Source organism: Panthera tigris, chromosome D2 (assembly GCF_018350195.1).
Source record: "Panthera tigris isolate Pti1 chromosome D2, P.tigris_Pti1_mat1.1, whole genome shotgun sequence".
NCBI classification, from domain to species: Eukaryota; Metazoa; Chordata; class Mammalia; order Carnivora; family Felidae; genus Panthera; species Panthera tigris.
In genome coordinates, this window is record NC_056670.1 from 32,082,914 (window position 1) to 32,101,399 (window position 18,486).

Genomic DNA, 18,486 nt, shown 5'->3' on the forward strand with positions numbered 1-18,486 from the left:
CAGAATACGTTGTCCTCTGATCTGATATGTGAGAAAACGGGCACCATGCATTACTCTGATTTGCCCTTATATGCTTTAGGCAATTGGCCTCAGCCTTTTTCTGCCGTTGTTCCCCTAGCAGATTATGTTCACATTCAAGACGCACTCCAGTGGGCTTGCCCCAATTTTCCCAGAACCCAAAAAAACATTTTGTGGGGAAGCCCTAAGACTTTTTAAATTTTGGCTCTTATTCATAAAAACATATAAAGGCATGCGAGTAATAATATAAAATTAGCCGTGCAAAGATCTTTGCCAGCTGTGGTATGGAATGGATTGGCAGTGGTTCTGTGCAATTTCCTAGGCTCTCTGTAACTCCGCCTCCACTCTCGTTCATGGAAGCACAAGCCAAGTGAGGGAGAAGGTGGAATTCTAAGAACCTTGCGTCCATTCCAGTTGTTTTCAAAAGGCCTTTTTTTTTTTGCAAATTTTGGTGCCTTAACTATTCTTAGTAACCTCACCATTAATTATAACCTGCGGTGTTTTGTTCAGTAAAGGGCTTTATGGACTAAATCAAAGGCTTGGAGGATAGATATACAAGGCACATGTGCTTGAATAGAAGGTTTATGTAAGAGGAGACCTGGAATTTGGGCTGGCATTGCAGGGTGATGTCAGATCGTAGCATGCCAAACAAAGGGGTGGTGAGGAATTCTGTTTGGTAGCCAGGAAGGATCCTGTAAAGTTGGGAGGGCAAATTGGTTTTATCTCACATGATGACCCGAATGGATTGGCATTGCAGTGAGAAGTGAGGCTACATCCAGTCTTAGCTGAAAAGGGGACGTTGATTGATTACTGATGTCTGCTTCGGGCGCAGGGCTGCTGAGTGGTGACGTGTGCCATGTATTGCCATCCCTGTACAGATGCTTCTTAAGGGGGCCGAGCTGTGAGAGTCAGACCGATGAAGCGGGGCAGGGCCAGCACTAGCCGGCGAGACAGGAGACCTACGTAGTTGAGTTTTGTCACCATCTACTTTGTATGCCTTGGTCTCTCTGAGCCTGAATTTCTACAGATGAAAAATGAGGAAGGGTGGATAAGAAAATCACCAATCCTGACATTCTGCAGTTTTAGGGCAAGAGCCATGTTCTTTCATGATCCATGGGGTGGTATGCAGGACAGATTTCTTTTGGACATCCGGGACACCAGCTTCCACTGGAGCCCCTGTCTGGGCAAGTGAAGCAAAGCCCAGAGCAGGACTCAGCTCCGACCCAGCCCAGGGCCCCAGGTTCAGTGTGAGAGGTGTTGGAAGTGTCTTTGCTTACAGGGAGGCCTGGGACCATTCTCTGGGGCCCTGTATTTCACGAACCTGTTTTACACAGGCTCTGGGGTTTTACGCAGGATGTTTTGCCCACAGGGCTGAGCAGGCCCCGATGAAGCGACTCTCAAATGGGGGTAGAGCGTGTGTTCCCCCTCATCCCCACAGAGCGAAACAGGGCGGGCTCCCCGAGAGTCTGTGGCAGCCCTGCCCCCACCAGGCTGGCCCTCAGCCCCATGGTCCACCTCATGGCTGTGGCCCTCAGCTTCTCACAAGTTCTTGGCTGTCCATGGCCGCTCAGGTGATACACACCTTCACCGTTGGCTGCTTCTACTCTGTCTCTGTCTTGGCTGAGGCGGAGCACACGCCCGTAAGGAAGTCACAGAGGGGTCTGTTCCTGGGAGGGGAAGCTGGAGCCCTGGAATGTGAGCAAGCCCGAGGAGTAATGACAGCCCCAAGCTGCAGCAAGGAGCATCAGCCAGACGTTCGTTCACTTCATTCTTTTATTCCTTCCCTTCTTCCTTCACTCCCTGATGCATCTAACAGCCCCCCTAGGCATTTACTCTCCTGTTAGACACTAAGCTTGAGATGCAGGGGGGCCTTGGTCCTTCCCAAGCCATCCTTGCTGATGTGGAATGGAACCTAGCTTGGACAGGCCCCTGGCTGGGCTTCTGCGTTCTCCAAGCAAAGATCACCTACCTCATGGGCAGGCCGGCGTTTGAACTCCTCCTCCCTGCCCTGCCCTCTGTCCTGCTCTCTGGGGGATTTGGAGACAACTCACAGAAACCCTCCTTATGGGCTTTGGTGGCATGGCACGCTTGGGGCACCTCCTGGCCCCCCAGGGCTGTGGCCCACGGGTTGTTGGTGTAGAGTTCCCCACAGTGGGCTTCACGGCTCCCACGGAGCCCCCCCGTCCCTCAGCTTCTCTTCTCTGGGTGGCTCTTCCTCTGATGGAGCAGCTGTGGGATCGGGGCCTGTGACCGCTGTGGCCCAGCCCCCACTGCGCTCCTGGGCCCAGCAAGTGAGGGGAGTGGAGTTTTGCTGCCTGATGCAATGCCTGGCAGGGCCCGTCCCTTATCAGAGCTCCATTCACAGCAGACTCTAGGACCCCACCTCCTCCTAGGGGAGGCAGGGGGAGGCTGGGAGGCATCCAAGTAGACAACTGTTGTCTAGTGAGGGCCCCTTGCCAGGCAGGAGGGAGGCCTGAGCAGAAAGGCCCCTGAGGAAAGAGGAGGGCAGGAAAGCCGGTGCCTAGAGTTAGGGCCTCAGCTCAGCCCACTTCCTTTTCGGTGTTCCCTCACGAAGCTTTGCCTGGGCTACCCGTGGCGGGTTTCTGCCCTCCCATCATTAGCACATAGCTATACAGGCTTGAACTGAAAGCCCCGAGGCTCAGTTTCTTCATCCCCAAATGACATCCCGGATTGATAATGATAATTCCAGAGACTGATGTATGTGAAACCCCAAAGCTTGAAGTTTTGCCCATAGTACGCACTTGTAGTATTGGCCTGTAGTACACACTCAGCACATCCTTCTAGTACACACTCAGGGCACACACTCAGCACACACATGCACATGCTCATAGCACGTGCACGGTTCACTCATTTAGGAAACACCTGCTTTCTCTTCTCCATACTTCCCATCCACGTAGAATGAGTAAGCACCTCACGCTGGGCTAAATGCTTTGGAAAAGGCATTCATCCATTCATCCATTCATTCAACAAGTGTTACAGAGCACCTGTCCTGTGCCCAGTACACACCCAGACTAGGGCACTGGGATTCTGGGCACAGAATAACGAAGGTGGAACAGACCGACAAAGCTCTCTTCTCATGGAACCCACTCCAGGGGCTGAAATAGGCAAGAAACAAGCACATTTCGGTCCAGGAAGGAAATAAAGCAGGATGCTGAGAAGGGAAATGATGGGGGAGGGGAGATGGTCAGTGTGAGGTCGGTGGTCAGGGAAGGGTTCCGGAGGAGGACTCCAGAGCTGAGCACTGGGTATAACAGGGCCAAGGGCAGCTGTCCTACCACCTGCTGCATCCAGGCAGAGCTGGGCTGGCCTGTGCTTCTGGCCTCCTTCACTCTTGGCCCTGGTGCCCTGGAAACGGGACCTTGGCTGGCATCCCACCTTTGCCTTTGGCTGTCACATCACTTGCTGGGTGTTGGGGGCGGTGGGGGGAGGGTATCAAGTACTCCCCCCGGGAGGTGGCATCTCCCAAGAGGAGGAAAAGCTGCTTCGTTCTCCCCATGAGCTAAGCAAGGGTGCAGCACGGGTTTGGGGAGGGAGGCAGCACCAAGGTTTGACTAGTGTTCACAGCTGTCACAGACCTACTTCTTACCGACGGCCTCTGCCTAGAGCTCTGTCAGGTGACCGCCATCCTGGCCCCGTCTTCCTCCTTCATGACCCTATGACCTCCTGGCCTCTCTGGGGGTCTGGGGACCTCCTCTCCTGACTCCTGGGTCTGGGGACCTCCCACATTCCCCCTGGGACCGCCAAACCTCTCTCACCTGCGTGCCCACCATCCACTGGGCTTCCAAAGCTAAAGCTAGGGCCAGCCTGCTGGGACAGGGCAAAGGAGCCAACAGTCTGCCTTGTGTGTCATGTGGGAGAGAGTCCTCACCATTGCTTCTTCCTTTTAGGGCAATGCCGAGAAGGTTCTTGGGAACCCTGTATTTTTCGGGGGGGATGAGGGGACTGGGATGGCAACTCAAATAGAAACCGTGCTTGGTAGGGAGGGGAGGAGAAGGTGCAGGAGCTTTGTCATCAAGGCAGCCAAACTTCTAATCTTACCAAAGACCCAGAAGGGAGACGACAGTGAAGGCAAGTCCCCCCACTCCACCCCTGCCTTTTCTCCCCTCTTGGATTTAATGAACGCTTACCACGCCCCAGATTCCATTCCCCACAGCAGCCTTATGTACAGGTTTTTCATGCTATAGGTGAAGAACCCGAGGCCCAGAGAGGTTAAGTCATTCATACAAGGTTGCACAGCATGGCAGACATGCAGGAAAGACTAAAATCCAGGACTTCTGGTCTCAGCTCCTTCTGCTTCCCTCACATCATCAGACACAGGCAACTCTCAGCCAAGAGATGAGAGGGCAGAAAGTCAGATTTCAGTCCCTTTTGCCCTGCAGACTCTGTTGGGTCTCACCCTTCCAGAGCGACAGGCGGCCTCACACCCCACCCTGGGCTAAACAGGGTGTATGAGGAACCTGGCTCTGTCATTCTGCACTCATGCTGACAGCCTGCCAGGCACTGAGCCAGGCATCAACTTTGAAAGGTTTGATCAGTAGTGGGGTTTTTTTGGCAGCTGATATATTCTGGGTACCATTTTAGATGCTAGTCTCTACTTCAAGGGGCACGGGGTCTGGGAAAGGAGGACAGACAGACCATCCGCTGGAAAGCCCAACCATATGGGCTACAGTGGGGGTGACTGGGGAGCACTGAGAGGCTCGAGTGACCTGATCTCGGGTGGGTGATGAGGGCGGCTGCTGGAGGAATCTTCGACAAGTTATTTAACCTCTCTCAACCCCAGTTTCCTCATCTGTAAAATGGGAGAGCTGCTACCTAATAGGACTTCTGTAAGGATCTGATGAGGAAATGCCAATCAAGTGCTTAACAGGGCACCTGGCAGAGTGGTAAGCACTCAATAAATTTCAGCTACCACATCATTCCAGATGGCCCTTCCAACCAGAGCGTAAGCCCCATGAGGGCTGTGGGCCAGGTCTGCTTGTTCACTGCTTGTATCCCCAGTGCTTAGACCGGAGGCTGGCACATAGTGGGTGCTCAGGAAATAGTTGTTTCATGAGTGTGTGGGGAAAGGCCCGGAAGAATTAGGAAGAGGCAGGAGTATTCCACTTGCCCTGGAGCTGACCCCACACCACTCTTCCCCCCTGGGCCCCTCTCCACCCAACCACATCCAGGAAGCCTCAGCACCACTCTACCCTGTGCAGCCAGGGCCCTCCACTCGGCTGCCCGGTTACACATCTGCCTCCTCGTATTGCAGAGCCCCTGCCCCACTGTTTTCCCCAAAGGACAGATGATTTGGCTGTCCCTCTAGCCACTTCCATTATGTGATGAAGGTCAACCCTAGGACCTGCCTTCCTGCCCTCCTTCTCCCTCACGTCAATGTCAGCTGCTTCTGTGGGAAAATCTACCTTTTCCAGAGGGAGAGAGATGATCCTGGGTGCACTGTACCAGGTCATAAGATTTTTCCAAACTTGGAGCAGATAGTATCCCATGGATGAAGGTCCTTAAGGAGAAGGGGTAGATTATGGGATGAAGGGTGTTATGCTGGAATCGGGCTCATGATGCAGGACAGGTATGTGTGTGTGTGTGTGTGTGTGTGTGTGTAGAAATGTATATACATCTTCCGCTGAGGGTCATTTGTTCCTTTATCCACTCTGTCATTTGGCAACCATGCATAAGTATGTCCTGTGTGCCTGGCCCAGTGCTAAGGGATAATGAGGGGCCTGGACAAACTCCCTGCACTCCACGAAGGACGATCAGCATTGAACAAGTCATTACAAGTGGGCTCACCTTACGACAGTCTCAGGCACTAATAGGAGTCTGCATGGCAGTGGGGCCAGGGGACCCCTAATCTAGTCAGGGGGAGGCTGCTCCCGGAAGCTGAGACGTGAAAGGCTGAGGCCACGAGAAGGATTTTGGAAGGACCCAAGTGAAGGATCTAATATATATATTAGACTATTAACATCAGCGTTTATAGGTCCACCTCCATCTTTTTTTTTTTTTTTTTTTTTTTTTTTTGGTATTTGTAGTCTTTTGTTTCAAACATTTATAGTACATGGAACACTCTTCCATGCACTTGCCCTTGAGTTATGTGTGAGGTCAAAGGATAAATTCATGGAAGTGGGAGGAATTAATCAAAGGGCTGACTAGCGTTTTAAATGACTTGATTTGCTCTCTCATCTATGGGAGAGTGGCTCTGGGGCTTTGGCTGCCAAGCAGGGCCACGACCTTCAGAAGTTGGTGGGAAAACCCCTCTTCATTCCTCATCTCCAGACAAGGGTGTCCTGACCACCTGTCTCTTCACAGGACAAGGGTGTCCCCCACCTGAAGACGCGGAGCCAGGTCCTGAGCAATGCTCCTGAGCTGAGAGCCCACGCCCCCCACCCCTTCCCCATGGAGAAAGGACTCGCTTTCCCCCAGGACTGCCGGGACTTTCTGCACAGCCTGAGGATGAAGAGCAAATATGCCCTTTTCCTGGCTTTTGTGGTGGTGGTTTTTGTCTTCATTGAAAAGGAAAATAAAATCATATCAAGGTGAGGGGTGCCAGCACACGTCTTCCTTATCAGGGAGGGGTGGGTGGAGGCTCTATGTCTTACAAAGGCAGCTCTTCAACCAGTCATCACCAGGCCCCTCCCCTGCCCAGGCAGTGGGTCTTGCGCACGTCCTCATCACTGCTCAGGGGTAACACTTGGGCTCTGGATTCACGCAATTTGGGTTGGAATCCCGATTCCGGCCCTCACTAGCTGTGACAGCTTGGACAAAATCACTTTCTCTGTCTTAAGTTCCTCTTCTGTAAAATATGGGTAACGACGGGGCACCTGGGTGGCTCCGTCCGACTCTTGATTTGGGCTCAGGTCTTGATCTCACGGTTCGTGGGATCGAGCCCCACATTGGGCTCCATGCTGATAGCTCAGAGCTTGGAATTCTCTCTCTGTGTCTCTCTCTGCCTTTCCCCACTTGTTCTCTCTCTCTCTCTCAAACACACACACATAAAGTAAATAAATATTTTAAAAATATGGCTAACAATGGGGTCTTCCTAGTAAAGATTAAATGAGGAAATGTAAAACATTAACTCAGTGCCTGCACGCAGTTGGTATCTAGTATTTGCTGACCATGGTTATTACTAATTTACTTCTTGGCTAGGATAAAGCCTCACATTATCAGCACACCTCCTATACCAGCCTGAAGCCATGGATGAGGGTGAGCCCATGGAAAGGCAGGGTTTTGGCACACATACCTGGTAGGTGGGGCTGCCTACCAGGTGCTGCCTCCCATGTGCAGTTGTTCAGGTTGTGTATTGCTAAACGCCAGGGGTGTGCACTCACCTCAGCTACACTGGGAATGCTGCCGCATGGAGTTGGCAGTGTACCTTTGTGTGCAGTAAGTGCCTCTGCTGGTGAGCCTGCTGGACGTACAAAGATTTCTTAGACCTGCTCTCCCAGCACAACCCCTGCAAGAAAGCATCAGCCACATGGATAGATTAGGAACTGGACTGTGCAGCAGGCAGTCACTGCCCCACCTGGGTTTCTCAGCATGAACTGTTCCAGTTCGTGCCCACGGGATCCTGCTGCAAGCCTCTGCAGCTCTCCACCAGAGAACTTTCTCTCCACCTGTACATCGGCAAGCCAGGAATGCAGGGAGTAAATGCCTCTGGGAGCAGCCCTCAGCCAAGGCCAGCTGGGAGCTTCATATCCCTTAGGCAAGAGAATCCTCAGGTGTGTCCTCCCAGGTGCCCTAGTGGGATTGGTTTGCTCACAGAGACAGCCCGCTCACCCTAGACCGACTTTTTTCTTCCCACCCCTCTTCTCTGCCTCTCTGCCAGTTCTTTTTGTGATCATGTTCTAAATAAACTACTCACACCCAAACCCTTGCCTCATGGTCTGCTTCTGGGGAAACCCAACTAAGACAGGCTTTGGGTGATCAGCCCTGCAGGGTGCTTAGGGGTGCCCAAGGGATGGAGTCCCCGTCACTCACTGACTCCGATTTCCCTCTGTCCCCCCAGGGTGTCAGACAGGCTGAAGCAGATCCCACAACCCCTGGCAGACGCCAACAGCACCGACCCAGCCCTCATCTTGGCCGACAATGCGTCCCTTCTGTCCCTGAGCGAGCTCGATTCGGCCTTCACCCAGCTGCAGGGCCGCCTGCGAAACCTCAGTCTGCAGCTGGGTGTAGAGCCAGCAGCGGAGGCCGCCGGCGGGGCCCAGGGGGAGGCGGAGGCCAAGGCCAAGGAGCCACCCCGACCCCGCGAGGCCCGGCCGCGGCGCCACGTGCTCCTCATGGCCACCACCCGCACCGGCTCCTCGTTCGTGGGCGAGTTCTTCAACCAGCAGGGCAACATCTTCTACCTCTTCGAGCCGCTGTGGCACATCGAGCGCACCGTGTCCTTCGAGTCGGGAGGCGCCAACGCCGCGGGCTCGGCGCTCGTCTACCGCGACGTGCTCAAGCAGCTGTTCCTGTGCGACCTGTACGTGCTGGAGCACTTCATCAGCCCCCTGCCGGAGGACCACCTGACCCAGTTCATGTTCCGCCGCGGCTCCAGCCGCTCCCTGTGCGAGGACCCCGTGTGCACGCCCTTCGTCAAGAAGGTCTTCGAGAAGTACCACTGCAAGAACCGCCGCTGCGGGCCCCTCAACGTGACGCTGGCGGCCGAGGCCTGCCGCCGCAAGGAGCACATGGCCCTCAAGGCCGTGCGCATCCGGCAGCTGGAGTTCCTGCAGCCGCTGGCCGAGGACCCCCGGCTGGACCTGCGCGTCATCCAGCTGGTGCGCGACCCGCGCGCCGTGCTGGCCTCCCGCATGGTGGCCTTCGCCGGCAAGTACGAGGGCTGGAAGAAGTGGCTGGCCGAGGGGCAGGCGCGGCTGGGGGAGGAGGAGGTGCAGCGGCTGAGGGGCAACTGCGAGAGCATCCGGCTGTCGGCCGAGCTGGGCCTCCGGCAGCCGGCCTGGCTGCGCGGCCGCTACATGCTGGTGCGCTACGAGGACGTGGCGCGCTGGCCGCTGCAGAAGGCGCGCGAGATGTACCGCTTCGCCGGCATCCCCCTGACGGCGCAGGTGGAGGACTGGATCCGGAGGAACACGCAGGCGGCCCAGGACGGCAGCGGCATCTACTCCACGCAGAAGAACTCCTCGGAGCAGTTCGAGAAGTGGCGCTTCAGCATGCCCTTCAAGCTGGCGCAGGTGGTGCAGGCCGCCTGCGCCCCGGCCATGCACCTGTTCGGCTACCGGCTGGCGCGGGACGCCGCCTCTCTCACCAACCGCTCCGTCAGCCTGCTGGAGGAGCGCGGAACCTTCTGGGTCACGTAGGGGGGCCCGCGGCCGCGTGCGCCCCTCCTTGTGAAAGGCCCGCCCTGCCTTCCTCGCACCACCCCCCTAGCCCCCCCCGCGGGCGGTGACACGGTGGCTCTCGCCGAGGGCTGGCGGGCGGGCGGCGGCCACGGGCGGGGCAGGCCGCCCTTCCGCCGTAGAAGTAGGCCCCCCGCCAGCTAGCTCCCCCACTGCAGCCTTGGGCCCGGGGTCTCTCACCGAGAACAGGACAGTGCCCGTCCGTGAGGGCCGCCAGACCCAGACCTGAGGGGCTGCGGTCTCCTGAGCAGGCTCCCCGCAGGTCTGGAAATTTTGACAAGCCTTTTTTTCTCTGTCTCTGTCTCTCTCTCTCTCTGTCTCTCTCTCTCTCTGTCTCTCTCTCTCTCTCTCTCTCTCTCTCACACACACACACACACACACACAAGCATACACCCAAAACTACATAAATGCCTGTAGACCCCGTGGGCCAGAGTCCAGATGTTTAACCCGAAGGGGCTTTGGGCACCCACCAGCCGCAGTCAGACTTCCTGCTGTACTCACTGTTCACCTGACAGTCTCTGGATTTCTACACAATCCAGTGTGGAATCTGCATGGGTCTGAGGGGAGGGGCTGGAACAGCCCAGAATGTCAGAGGATGACAGCCAGGGCTTATCAACCAAGAATGATTCAGTATTTTCATGAATGGAATCGCTGTGCGGGTCACTGACATCAGCCCTGCGTAGAACTACAAAGCACACCTACACGTGTAAAAGACAGATACCTACATATACCAGACACAGACACAGAAACATCATAGAAACACAAGTCCACACACCTACGCACATACCCACCACAGGCTTCCCTGTTGCTTTATGCCCACGGAATTGAACTATCACACACCTAAAGAGCAGCCTTTAATTACATTTTTAGAATTATTTAGGGACATGGAAGGAAACACAGTCATGGGCCATGACCCTGTTCTGACCAGGTTTAGGACTGAGCGGTGGATACGGAACCTCCGAGTCTGCGGCCCCTGCCCGCCTTAGATTCTCCTGGCTACCTCCTCTGGCCCATTCACATCCTCTCTGCTGGCAGGCAGGATGTTTTGAAATGATGTGGCCAGTCCTCACATGACTGCAGCCCAAAGGCCCCGTCCCAGCTCCACTGGCTCCCTGAGAGCGAGTCCATATTTGAAGGCTGCCTCAGGTCTGACTGGAGGCAAAAGGCAGCTGAGTCCTGCCATTTCCATCCAGGCCTCGTGTGGGGCAGGGCCCAGAAGAGTGCAGAGTGCCCTTGAGGGAGAAGTCACATCAGGATACCCCTCCCCCAAGAAGACAGGAGACAGAGGTCAGCCTCATGGTTGGTCACCATGGTTACATGTTCGTATCTGTAATTCCTCCTTTTGGGCCCTGGGAAAAGTGTTGCTCAACTTGGGATAGGCTGGGTATTTTATCTGGGTGTTTGTTTTTTTTTTAAAGTTATTTATAGTTTGGTATCTTGTGGCTATGTTTTTTATTTTGTTTCTACAGAAGTGCTGCGTGACAGCAATCTGGGCTTTAGGGGGCTGGGAGGACCAGCAGGGAGCACTCTGGCTCTTGCTGGAGGGAGAGGAGGAGGAAGAAGAGGCTTTTCCCAGAAGGACCAGAGCCTGGGCGGCCACATGGCAACCCACAGTGCCCCACGGGCGTTTCTGTTTGAACCCCATGTGGAACGAATCTCAGAAACCACCAGTGTTCTTTGCTGTGTGTCCAGAAGCAACATAAATTAGCCCTCATCCTCTCCCTGAGACGAGGCCAGATTTGAACATCTCTTTCAGGTCCAAATGCATTTCCTGGGGGGGCAGGGCCTATGGCCAAGCAGCAGATGCCCCCACAGTGGAGGTCATTTTCTACCCCCAGCCCAAACTGGGGAGCAGAGCTCAGTCCACCCCAGAACTCGAAGAGCTGCCCCAGTTCACTAGGGCTGTTTCTGATTTCCTGGACAACTTCTATGTCAGATCTATCCTGTTGTCAAACCCAGAGGGCTGAGTTTTGGATTGAGTAATATGGACACGAGGGAAAGAGAGGATCTGAGTCCAGCTGGTGCTGCCGTGGGGAAGGGAGGAGTGTGTCCTCCCAGCAGCTAGAAGCTGCTGTTTGAGACGGTGAGGACTGTAGCCATTTTGTGGGGTCTCTCACAATCACATTTGAGCTGCTGGGTCTCCGTGAACTTCAAGTCGTTCAAGGAGGCCTCCAGTCTAGGGTCTCCAGTCCCGAAATAAGTTGTGCAGGGAGCTGGCTCTGATTTGGGGTCCAAAGGGACTCCAGCTCTGAAAACTTGACCCTGGGGCAGAGAGAGACCAGGATGTTTCTGGAAGCCCGGAAGCACTAGCTGTTTTTCCCCTCCCCACACTGTTCCCCACACGGTTCCCCACCTGTGGTTGGTGGGGGCTGGGGCAGGGACGGAGGCAGGTACCTCCATCTGGGGCTCTTCTTGGGGCCCTCCTGGTGTGGACAGCAAACTTCTTCCTTCCTTCCTATGCCTCTGCGGCCAAGGTCTCCACCCCTGAGCTCCGAGGACTGTGCGGAGAATGGACCTTTGGGACTTCTCAGGACATTGACAATTTGTACACTGCAAGTTGACTTAATTTATTTATTTTGTGACAAAGAAGAGACATAAAATACCTTATTTTTTGCAGGGACGCAAAGCTGTACCCAAATCGAGAAAGACAAAATAATACTAGAAACCGTTGACTCCATACACACAAGGACACTCGAAGACGATTCAGAGCACAAGACTAAAACCAAGGGCACGGAGTTGTGCTGGCCCCAGGGTGTTGTTTAGGGAGGTACCTTGGTTTCTTCTTGTTGATTTGAAGATGCGGCATTTAAGGCCCTTTCTGCTGTATTACTTTTGCCCTGGTGTCTGAAACAGGGCACAACTCAAGCGAGTGTTGCCTTGGGACTCGGCAATGCTCCCGGGAACTCTCGGGGTTTGGGGAAGGACGGGGTGGGGGCGACTACTGACTTTATTCTATGGGGGGCCCGGTTGGAGTTACGCACTTGTGGTTTTCAGCAGGCAGCTGGGCTGAGGAAGGCGGTCCAGCTGGGCCAGTGCCTCCTTTTCCAGTGAGGCCAGTCCGGGCTTTTCTACTCTTACTGCTCCATCAGGAGCCTCTCCCCTGTATGGCGTCCACCTGCCCGCAGACAGAGGGAGCAGCTGAGGCCTCACCTCTGGGGCTGCCGGCTTCCCCGGAACAAGAGGCCCATTCAGCAATGAGTGTTTACTCATTTTCTTTTTCTTGATGAAGACCTCTTTAGCCCGGCCTATATAAATAGTTCAGAACATTCCAGGCCTTGGTGAGACAGGGTAGTGTCTAACACCCACAGGCTGTCACCACTGCTGCCTATTCCTGGCTTCTCCTCTGGCCTTGTTTGTAAGCCTCGGAGAGGATGAGGGCACCAGGTTGGGGGCAGGGGTCTCTGGGAACAGTCGGTGGGGAGCAGGGTTCCTGAGTCCCCACAGAGAGGAAAGAAAGCAGATTCACAACTCTGTGGCACACCCCCGCCTCCCGCAGTGGGTTATCACCAAGTTATTACTGAGATTGAGAGACATGAACAAATTCTAGCCTTTGGTCCCTTCATGTGATACACACACTTGAAAATAAATAACTAAATGAATAGGAAAAAAAAAAGTTTACTGAAGAGTTTACTCCCCGTCTGCCAGTATGCTCAGCCTGGAAGCTACTGCCAAAGGCCGGTCTAATGGGGCAGCTGCCGACTGGACCCCTGAGAGCAGAGGGCCCACCCAACCCATTCCAGTGACATCTTTCCCCACCACCTCTGTTCTGTCCTTTGCCCTGTCTGATGACGAGTGAGATCCAACAGGAGGTCAGGGGATCCCTGTCCCAGAAGATGGGGGCCTGGTCTAGAGATGGAAGCATCAGGTGGTCTGGTCCTGACCCGGAAGGTCTCTTCCAGCCCTGGTGGTCCTCTTGCACATTAGGGCCTATTTTAATTGCCTGTAGGGCCTGGATTATGGAGGACAGGAGCAGAAGACCAGACGGCTGCATCTCTGAGGCCATCCCTCGCTCCCAATCCCATGGCTGAGAACAAAGGCAGGTCCTGGGGGGAGGGATTCCTGGGTTGGGGAGAGGTGGGGGTGGGGAAGCATGTCTGCAGAAACCAAGTAGGCCTTGCTGATCTGTACTAAGTGAAAGGAGCACCCGCTGAAATCCAGGGGTCCCAGGTTGGTGGGTTTGCTAGCGAAAATTCCCAGGACGTGGTCCAGCTGGACAAGAGGCAGAAGGCCCAGGGCTTCCCGAATGCAACCGTATCGCCTCTCAGCTGCCCACAGTTTCAGGAATACTGGAAGCTGCTCTTTACCTCAAAAGGACAAAGCAGAATTGGCAAATTCAGATGTCTTAAGAGCTTTGAGATCCTTTGGTCACCGTGTCCTCTGTCATTCCATGACTATATGCCTGGGGGACGAATTGGTTGTATGTGTTTCCACGGATATGAATGCAGTGCCAGCCCCATGCACCCAGCTCATACTGTAGACCAGGTATTTCATTTGGGAAAATACCCTGCTTCCTCTACCATTGGGCTTGAACTGGGCACCCCTGGAGTCTCCATCTCGTCTGTATGTTCCAGGCCGAGTTCGCCTGGCTCCCCTGCTCCCTCCTGGATCCTGCAAACTCTGTCTTTTTTGCCAAGACCTCGACCCTGTGTCCTGTTTCATGGCCACATGGTACGGGACACTCCCTTCGTGGCCATGTGTGGCCAAGGTGTGTACATAATGGTGTGTACGTTGCTCCCGCCCCCTTGCCATCAGTGTCCCAGATGTCCTTGCCGTGGCTACAATCTGCCGTCTCCTGGAAACGCAGGGGCTGCCCTTCAGAGAGCTGGCGGCCACCGCCGCTCAGGGTCTGCTTTGCGGAACAGAATGTGAACCCATCACTTGATGGCTTACTTGACTTATTTAATTAAAAACGAAAACATGCAATGAGCAAAATCTGAAGTGTGCCTCCGCCTTTGTTTTGCATTTGTTCTCAGCAGCAATCAAAAATTAACAAGAGCAAATTAGCAGCAGTAGGAAAAGGGGTGACTTCTCACATGAAGCAGGGTAGAGGTAAGCCCCCAAGAGTGACAGACAGAGGGAAGCCTGGCGAAGCGCAGGGGGCGGTTGATGATGGTTGTTTATGTTACCAGAATGGCAGAGCCGGTGAGGACTGCTCGGAGCCGGCTGCAAGGGTGAGGTCCGAGTCATGAATACCCAGGAATTACAGGGCAGAGACAGGAGCATTGGCTAGAGGCCGGGGGACCTGGGGACAGGTCCCAGATTTGCCACTTCTGGCCCCATGACCTTGGACAGGTCACTTTCCTTATCTGAGCCCTAATTTCCTTGAGAATGGGGAGTGTAATCAGTGGTTTACAGCAATTGTTCCAAAATTCAGCTGAAAAAGCACCTGCATGTTGACCCGCGTCACATGTTGAAATGGCACCTAAGAGTCCCTTGACCTTCACAAGGTCTCAAAACCCACACGAGGACATTGCTAAAGACCCTTTCAGCTAAGAAATTTAATGAAGTCCTTTGAAATTGTTATTCCATTGCTCTATCAGTCGTGATAACTTCGGTGTGAATTAGACTTTGGCCCTTGTGTCTTCTAACAGCCACCTGGTAGGCATTTCCCCAAGGAGAAGGGAGAAGGTTCATTTTGGAGCCCAGGAAGACAGAGCTGGTAAAGCTGTGTGGGTTTGGGGGGGGACAGGAGCAAGCATGAAGAAGCAGAGAAGGGCTGAGCACTGGTGAGCAAAGAGGAGGGGAATGAGGGGGGGTCACAACAGAATGAGGCATTATATGAAGGAACGGGACCCTTTCCCCCAAACTCAGACATGTACCTCTACCATTTCACCCAGGCCAGGCCTTGGGGGGAGGGGAACCTCAAACCATTTTCCTCCCAATCCTTAAAATACAGGCCTGTACCATGACATTCCAACCTCAGTATCTCCGCCCCACCCCACCCCCACCCCCCCAGCCAGGTGCCATTGCTGTCTCCAGTCTTCTGGGCACTGGGTATATTTAGTTTAATTTCTGGGCTATGTTTCCTACCACAAATGACCTCCTGGAGAAACAAATTGCCATAATCATAGAGCAGAGAAGCCTGGAGACCTCTCCACCCACTCACCCCCTGAGTCACCAGTCAGGCTTGGAACCATCTTTCCTCTCCACTCTCAGACCCTTTTTGAGCTCCCGAATCTTCCTCCACTACAGCCCAACTTACCCAACCCTGGGAAGGAGCCAAATACCCAGGGAGTCTCTGAGGGAGTGACAGTCAGCTGGATCCATCCGGGAAGCAGTGGGATCACCAGCAGGGACCCGTGTCATCTGCCTACAGCAGGCCCAGCACTGGAGTCTGCATCCGTGTGTCCCCAAGTATGTTTGGAGGAACTGTGATCACCTAGAGGCTCTTAGGAAGTTACAGTGCCCATTAACATAGTAAAGGCTCTGAGAAGTCCTGCTTTCCTTTGCCCCAGCTTACCAGACTTCACTCAGAACAATTTTTATGGGTGGAATTCTTTCATCATGGAAACTTTTTTTTTTTACCAAACAACATTTTCAAGACTCTGGCATTCTACAGAACACTTTGTAGCCATTGGAAACCTGCAAATGTATGCATATAGGACTAAAAGCCATGATAAGCAGATGAGAAGGTCGTGGGTGAAGAGGGTGGGAAGAAAACGTTCAGGAACAAGCTTCAGGGCCCCAGCCCACCTTCGGCACCATTCTCATGGAGCTGCAGGGCAGAAGCAAAAGAGTTGGTCTGTGGAGATCATAGCAGCCTCCAGGGCACTCGTGGGTCAAAGTTCACGGCCCAAGGCATCCACGCTACTGTTGTAAAACCTCCTGGTCACCTGAAACCCTTAGCCCTTGGCTTCCTTAACTCAGCCCACACCTGCAGGGCCTCTGCAGCATTACCCAAAAGGTGTGGTGACCCCCACAGAGAGTGGGGACCCTGCGGGAGCAGGCCACGCATAAACACCACAGGACACTCTTGATCTGAGCTTGGAGGTAAGTCTTAAAGGAGCCGTTTCTGAAACAGCTGGACAAAGGTTACCAACAGTAAACAGGTTCCCTGGAGATGTAATCCTCTAGTAGCTAGTAAACCCCTTGCTAAACGCTGCTGCGCAGTTTATTGGAAGAGCAAGCAAGTAGTAAAGGCCCAGCAGGAGAGGCTTGCCCAGGAAAATCAGGCCGTGAGAAAGAAGGGAGGAAGGAAGGGGCGTGGGGAGAGTGACAACAAGGAGGGCACATCCTCATGAGGTGCAGGGGGGGGAAGACAGCCAAGTTGCTGAAGAGAACACCCACGAGGATAACCACGGCCACGGCGTGCGTCCAAGAACTCAGGGGGCGTGCAGGCTCAGGCCAGGCCTGGTGCACGCATCGCCTCGCACACTGCTGACCACGGACCGAATCTACCCTGCGGACATGTGGCCCATGCAGTGTCTGGTTTTGTCTTTAACAATTGACATTAGAAGCCAACACTTAAAAAGGGGTTTTATTTAAAAACAAAAAACAAAAACAAACGAAAAACCCCCACCAGATTTCTAGCTCCTCTTGAAAATCAGGTGTCCTGGTTTGAGTAACGCCGGGAGTTGATGTTGAGACAAGCGTTAGAGAGCCAAGGGTTTATTCGGGACCTGCTGACAGCCGGCAGGGGAGGAGGAGAGCGAGACAGCCAGTGAAGGGCGCCCTGTTAGGCCAGCTACTCCCCTGGGCTATTGGAGCAGAATTCCTCTGGGAAACGGTGTAAAGCAGGTGCCTAATTCCACCAGAGGGGGAGGGTAAGGGAGCCTGAACTATTCCTACACCAATGCTTGTCAGTCTTTGGCTGAAGGCTGCTTTGGGGAAGTATTCATTCCCCAGCACAGCCCTGCTGGCGGAAGAGCATTCCAGAATTCTGGAACATGCCTGTCAGGCCCAGGGATGCAGGCAGTTGGAGGTCTCCAGAGCATAGTGTAAGTATGCAGAGCGAGGTGTGTGGGGGTGGGGAGGGATCTGACAGCACCTGCTGGGGCCTGCAGGGCCCCTGCAGGGTGATGTGGGGCCCTCGCTCCCACAGGGACACAGGGCTACAGCTGGGGGAAGGCAGGCACCCCTCCAAGGAGAGAAGAGCCGGGGCCCGCGCCCCGCCCCCCGCCCCCGGTCTCTCCAACGCCGAGGCAGCATTTAGCACAGCACGTGCTCTATTTTACCTCCAACTGGGACATCTCTGTGTATCCATGTCTGTCCAAAGTGAGAAAGCAGCAGGCCAACAGGGCCACTGCTGTGACTCCATTCATTATAATTGCTCCCCGGGACCCATAGGCCTTTGCGTTTTCAACCTCCAGCTTGAAGTCCCGGTTGCATGCTGGGGTCTGAGCTGCATTTCCCAGCAATGCCTGCCCCGGGCTCCTTAACACTCTTTACACCTGAGGAATAAGCTGGTTATTCTGGAAACCATGGGCTTGGCCTCTGTCTGCCTGGTCAGAACCCTGAAATCAACTACCCGGTGGCCTTCTCTCTCTGCACCCACCTGGATTTCTCCTGTCCACCCGGCCCGGGAGCAGCTGTTCCCCACCTGAACAGGGGCCAGACTAAGCAGTGAGGAAGAAGGCAGGTGGTTCTGCCCACCTAGAGGGCGGATGGGGCCACCCGTGTCCAGTCCACACCAGAGCTGCCCTCCCCGGCAAGGTTTCAACTTTTTTTGTCTCAGATGTGCATATAGTGGGCGATGCTCACCTGTGGGGTACACGGGTCCCCTGGGCGTGCTCTTGCAACGATCAGCGTGGCAATCCCCAGTGCCTGGGTTCAAATGCCACCCCGTTCTCTCTCACCCAGGAAAGCTCAACAGAGTGACTAACCCAGGAGGCAGCATGTGCAAGGCCCTGGAGGACAAAGAGGATTTGGAGTGTTTGTGGCCCAAGAGACAGCTTGCTTCTGATGAGACAGGCAGCTGAAGAGAAGAGCAGGGCCTGAATGCGCAGGAGCCTCTAGGCCAACAGTAAGAAGGGACTGGACTTGATCCTTCAAGCTAGGGAGCCACTGAAAGCCAGAGTGAAGCAGAGGGGCTTGCTGTGATCACTGTATCCCATTTTACAGATGAGAAGAGGGAGGCCCAGACAGCTGACATTACCAGCAGTGTCAGGATGTG

General features: G+C 54.4%; 1 protein-coding gene across 7 annotated transcripts in view; it reads left to right on the forward strand.

Annotated features, from left to right (window-relative positions):
* The window catches only part of CHST3 (carbohydrate sulfotransferase 3), a 36,127-nt gene extending 22,718 nt beyond the window's left edge, over positions 1-13,409 (forward strand). The window contains exons 2-5 of one of the 7 annotated variants that reach the window (XM_042960593.1): positions 6,340-6,566; positions 8,036-9,636; positions 10,568-10,693; positions 11,992-13,409. In XM_042960593.1, the coding sequence (XP_042816527.1) occupies positions 6,427-6,566; positions 8,036-9,335 (1,440 nt within the window). In that variant the 5' untranslated portion in view covers positions 6,340-6,426 and the 3' untranslated portion in view covers positions 9,336-9,636; positions 10,568-10,693; positions 11,992-13,409. Of the gene's footprint in view, positions 1-6,339; positions 6,567-8,035; positions 9,637-10,567 lie in introns of all 7 variants that reach the window. The other 6 variants (XM_042960596.1, XM_042960594.1, XM_042960597.1 and 3 more) reach the window with 6 other exon arrangements.
* The last annotated feature ends 5,077 nt before the right edge of the window (positions 13,410-18,486 follow it).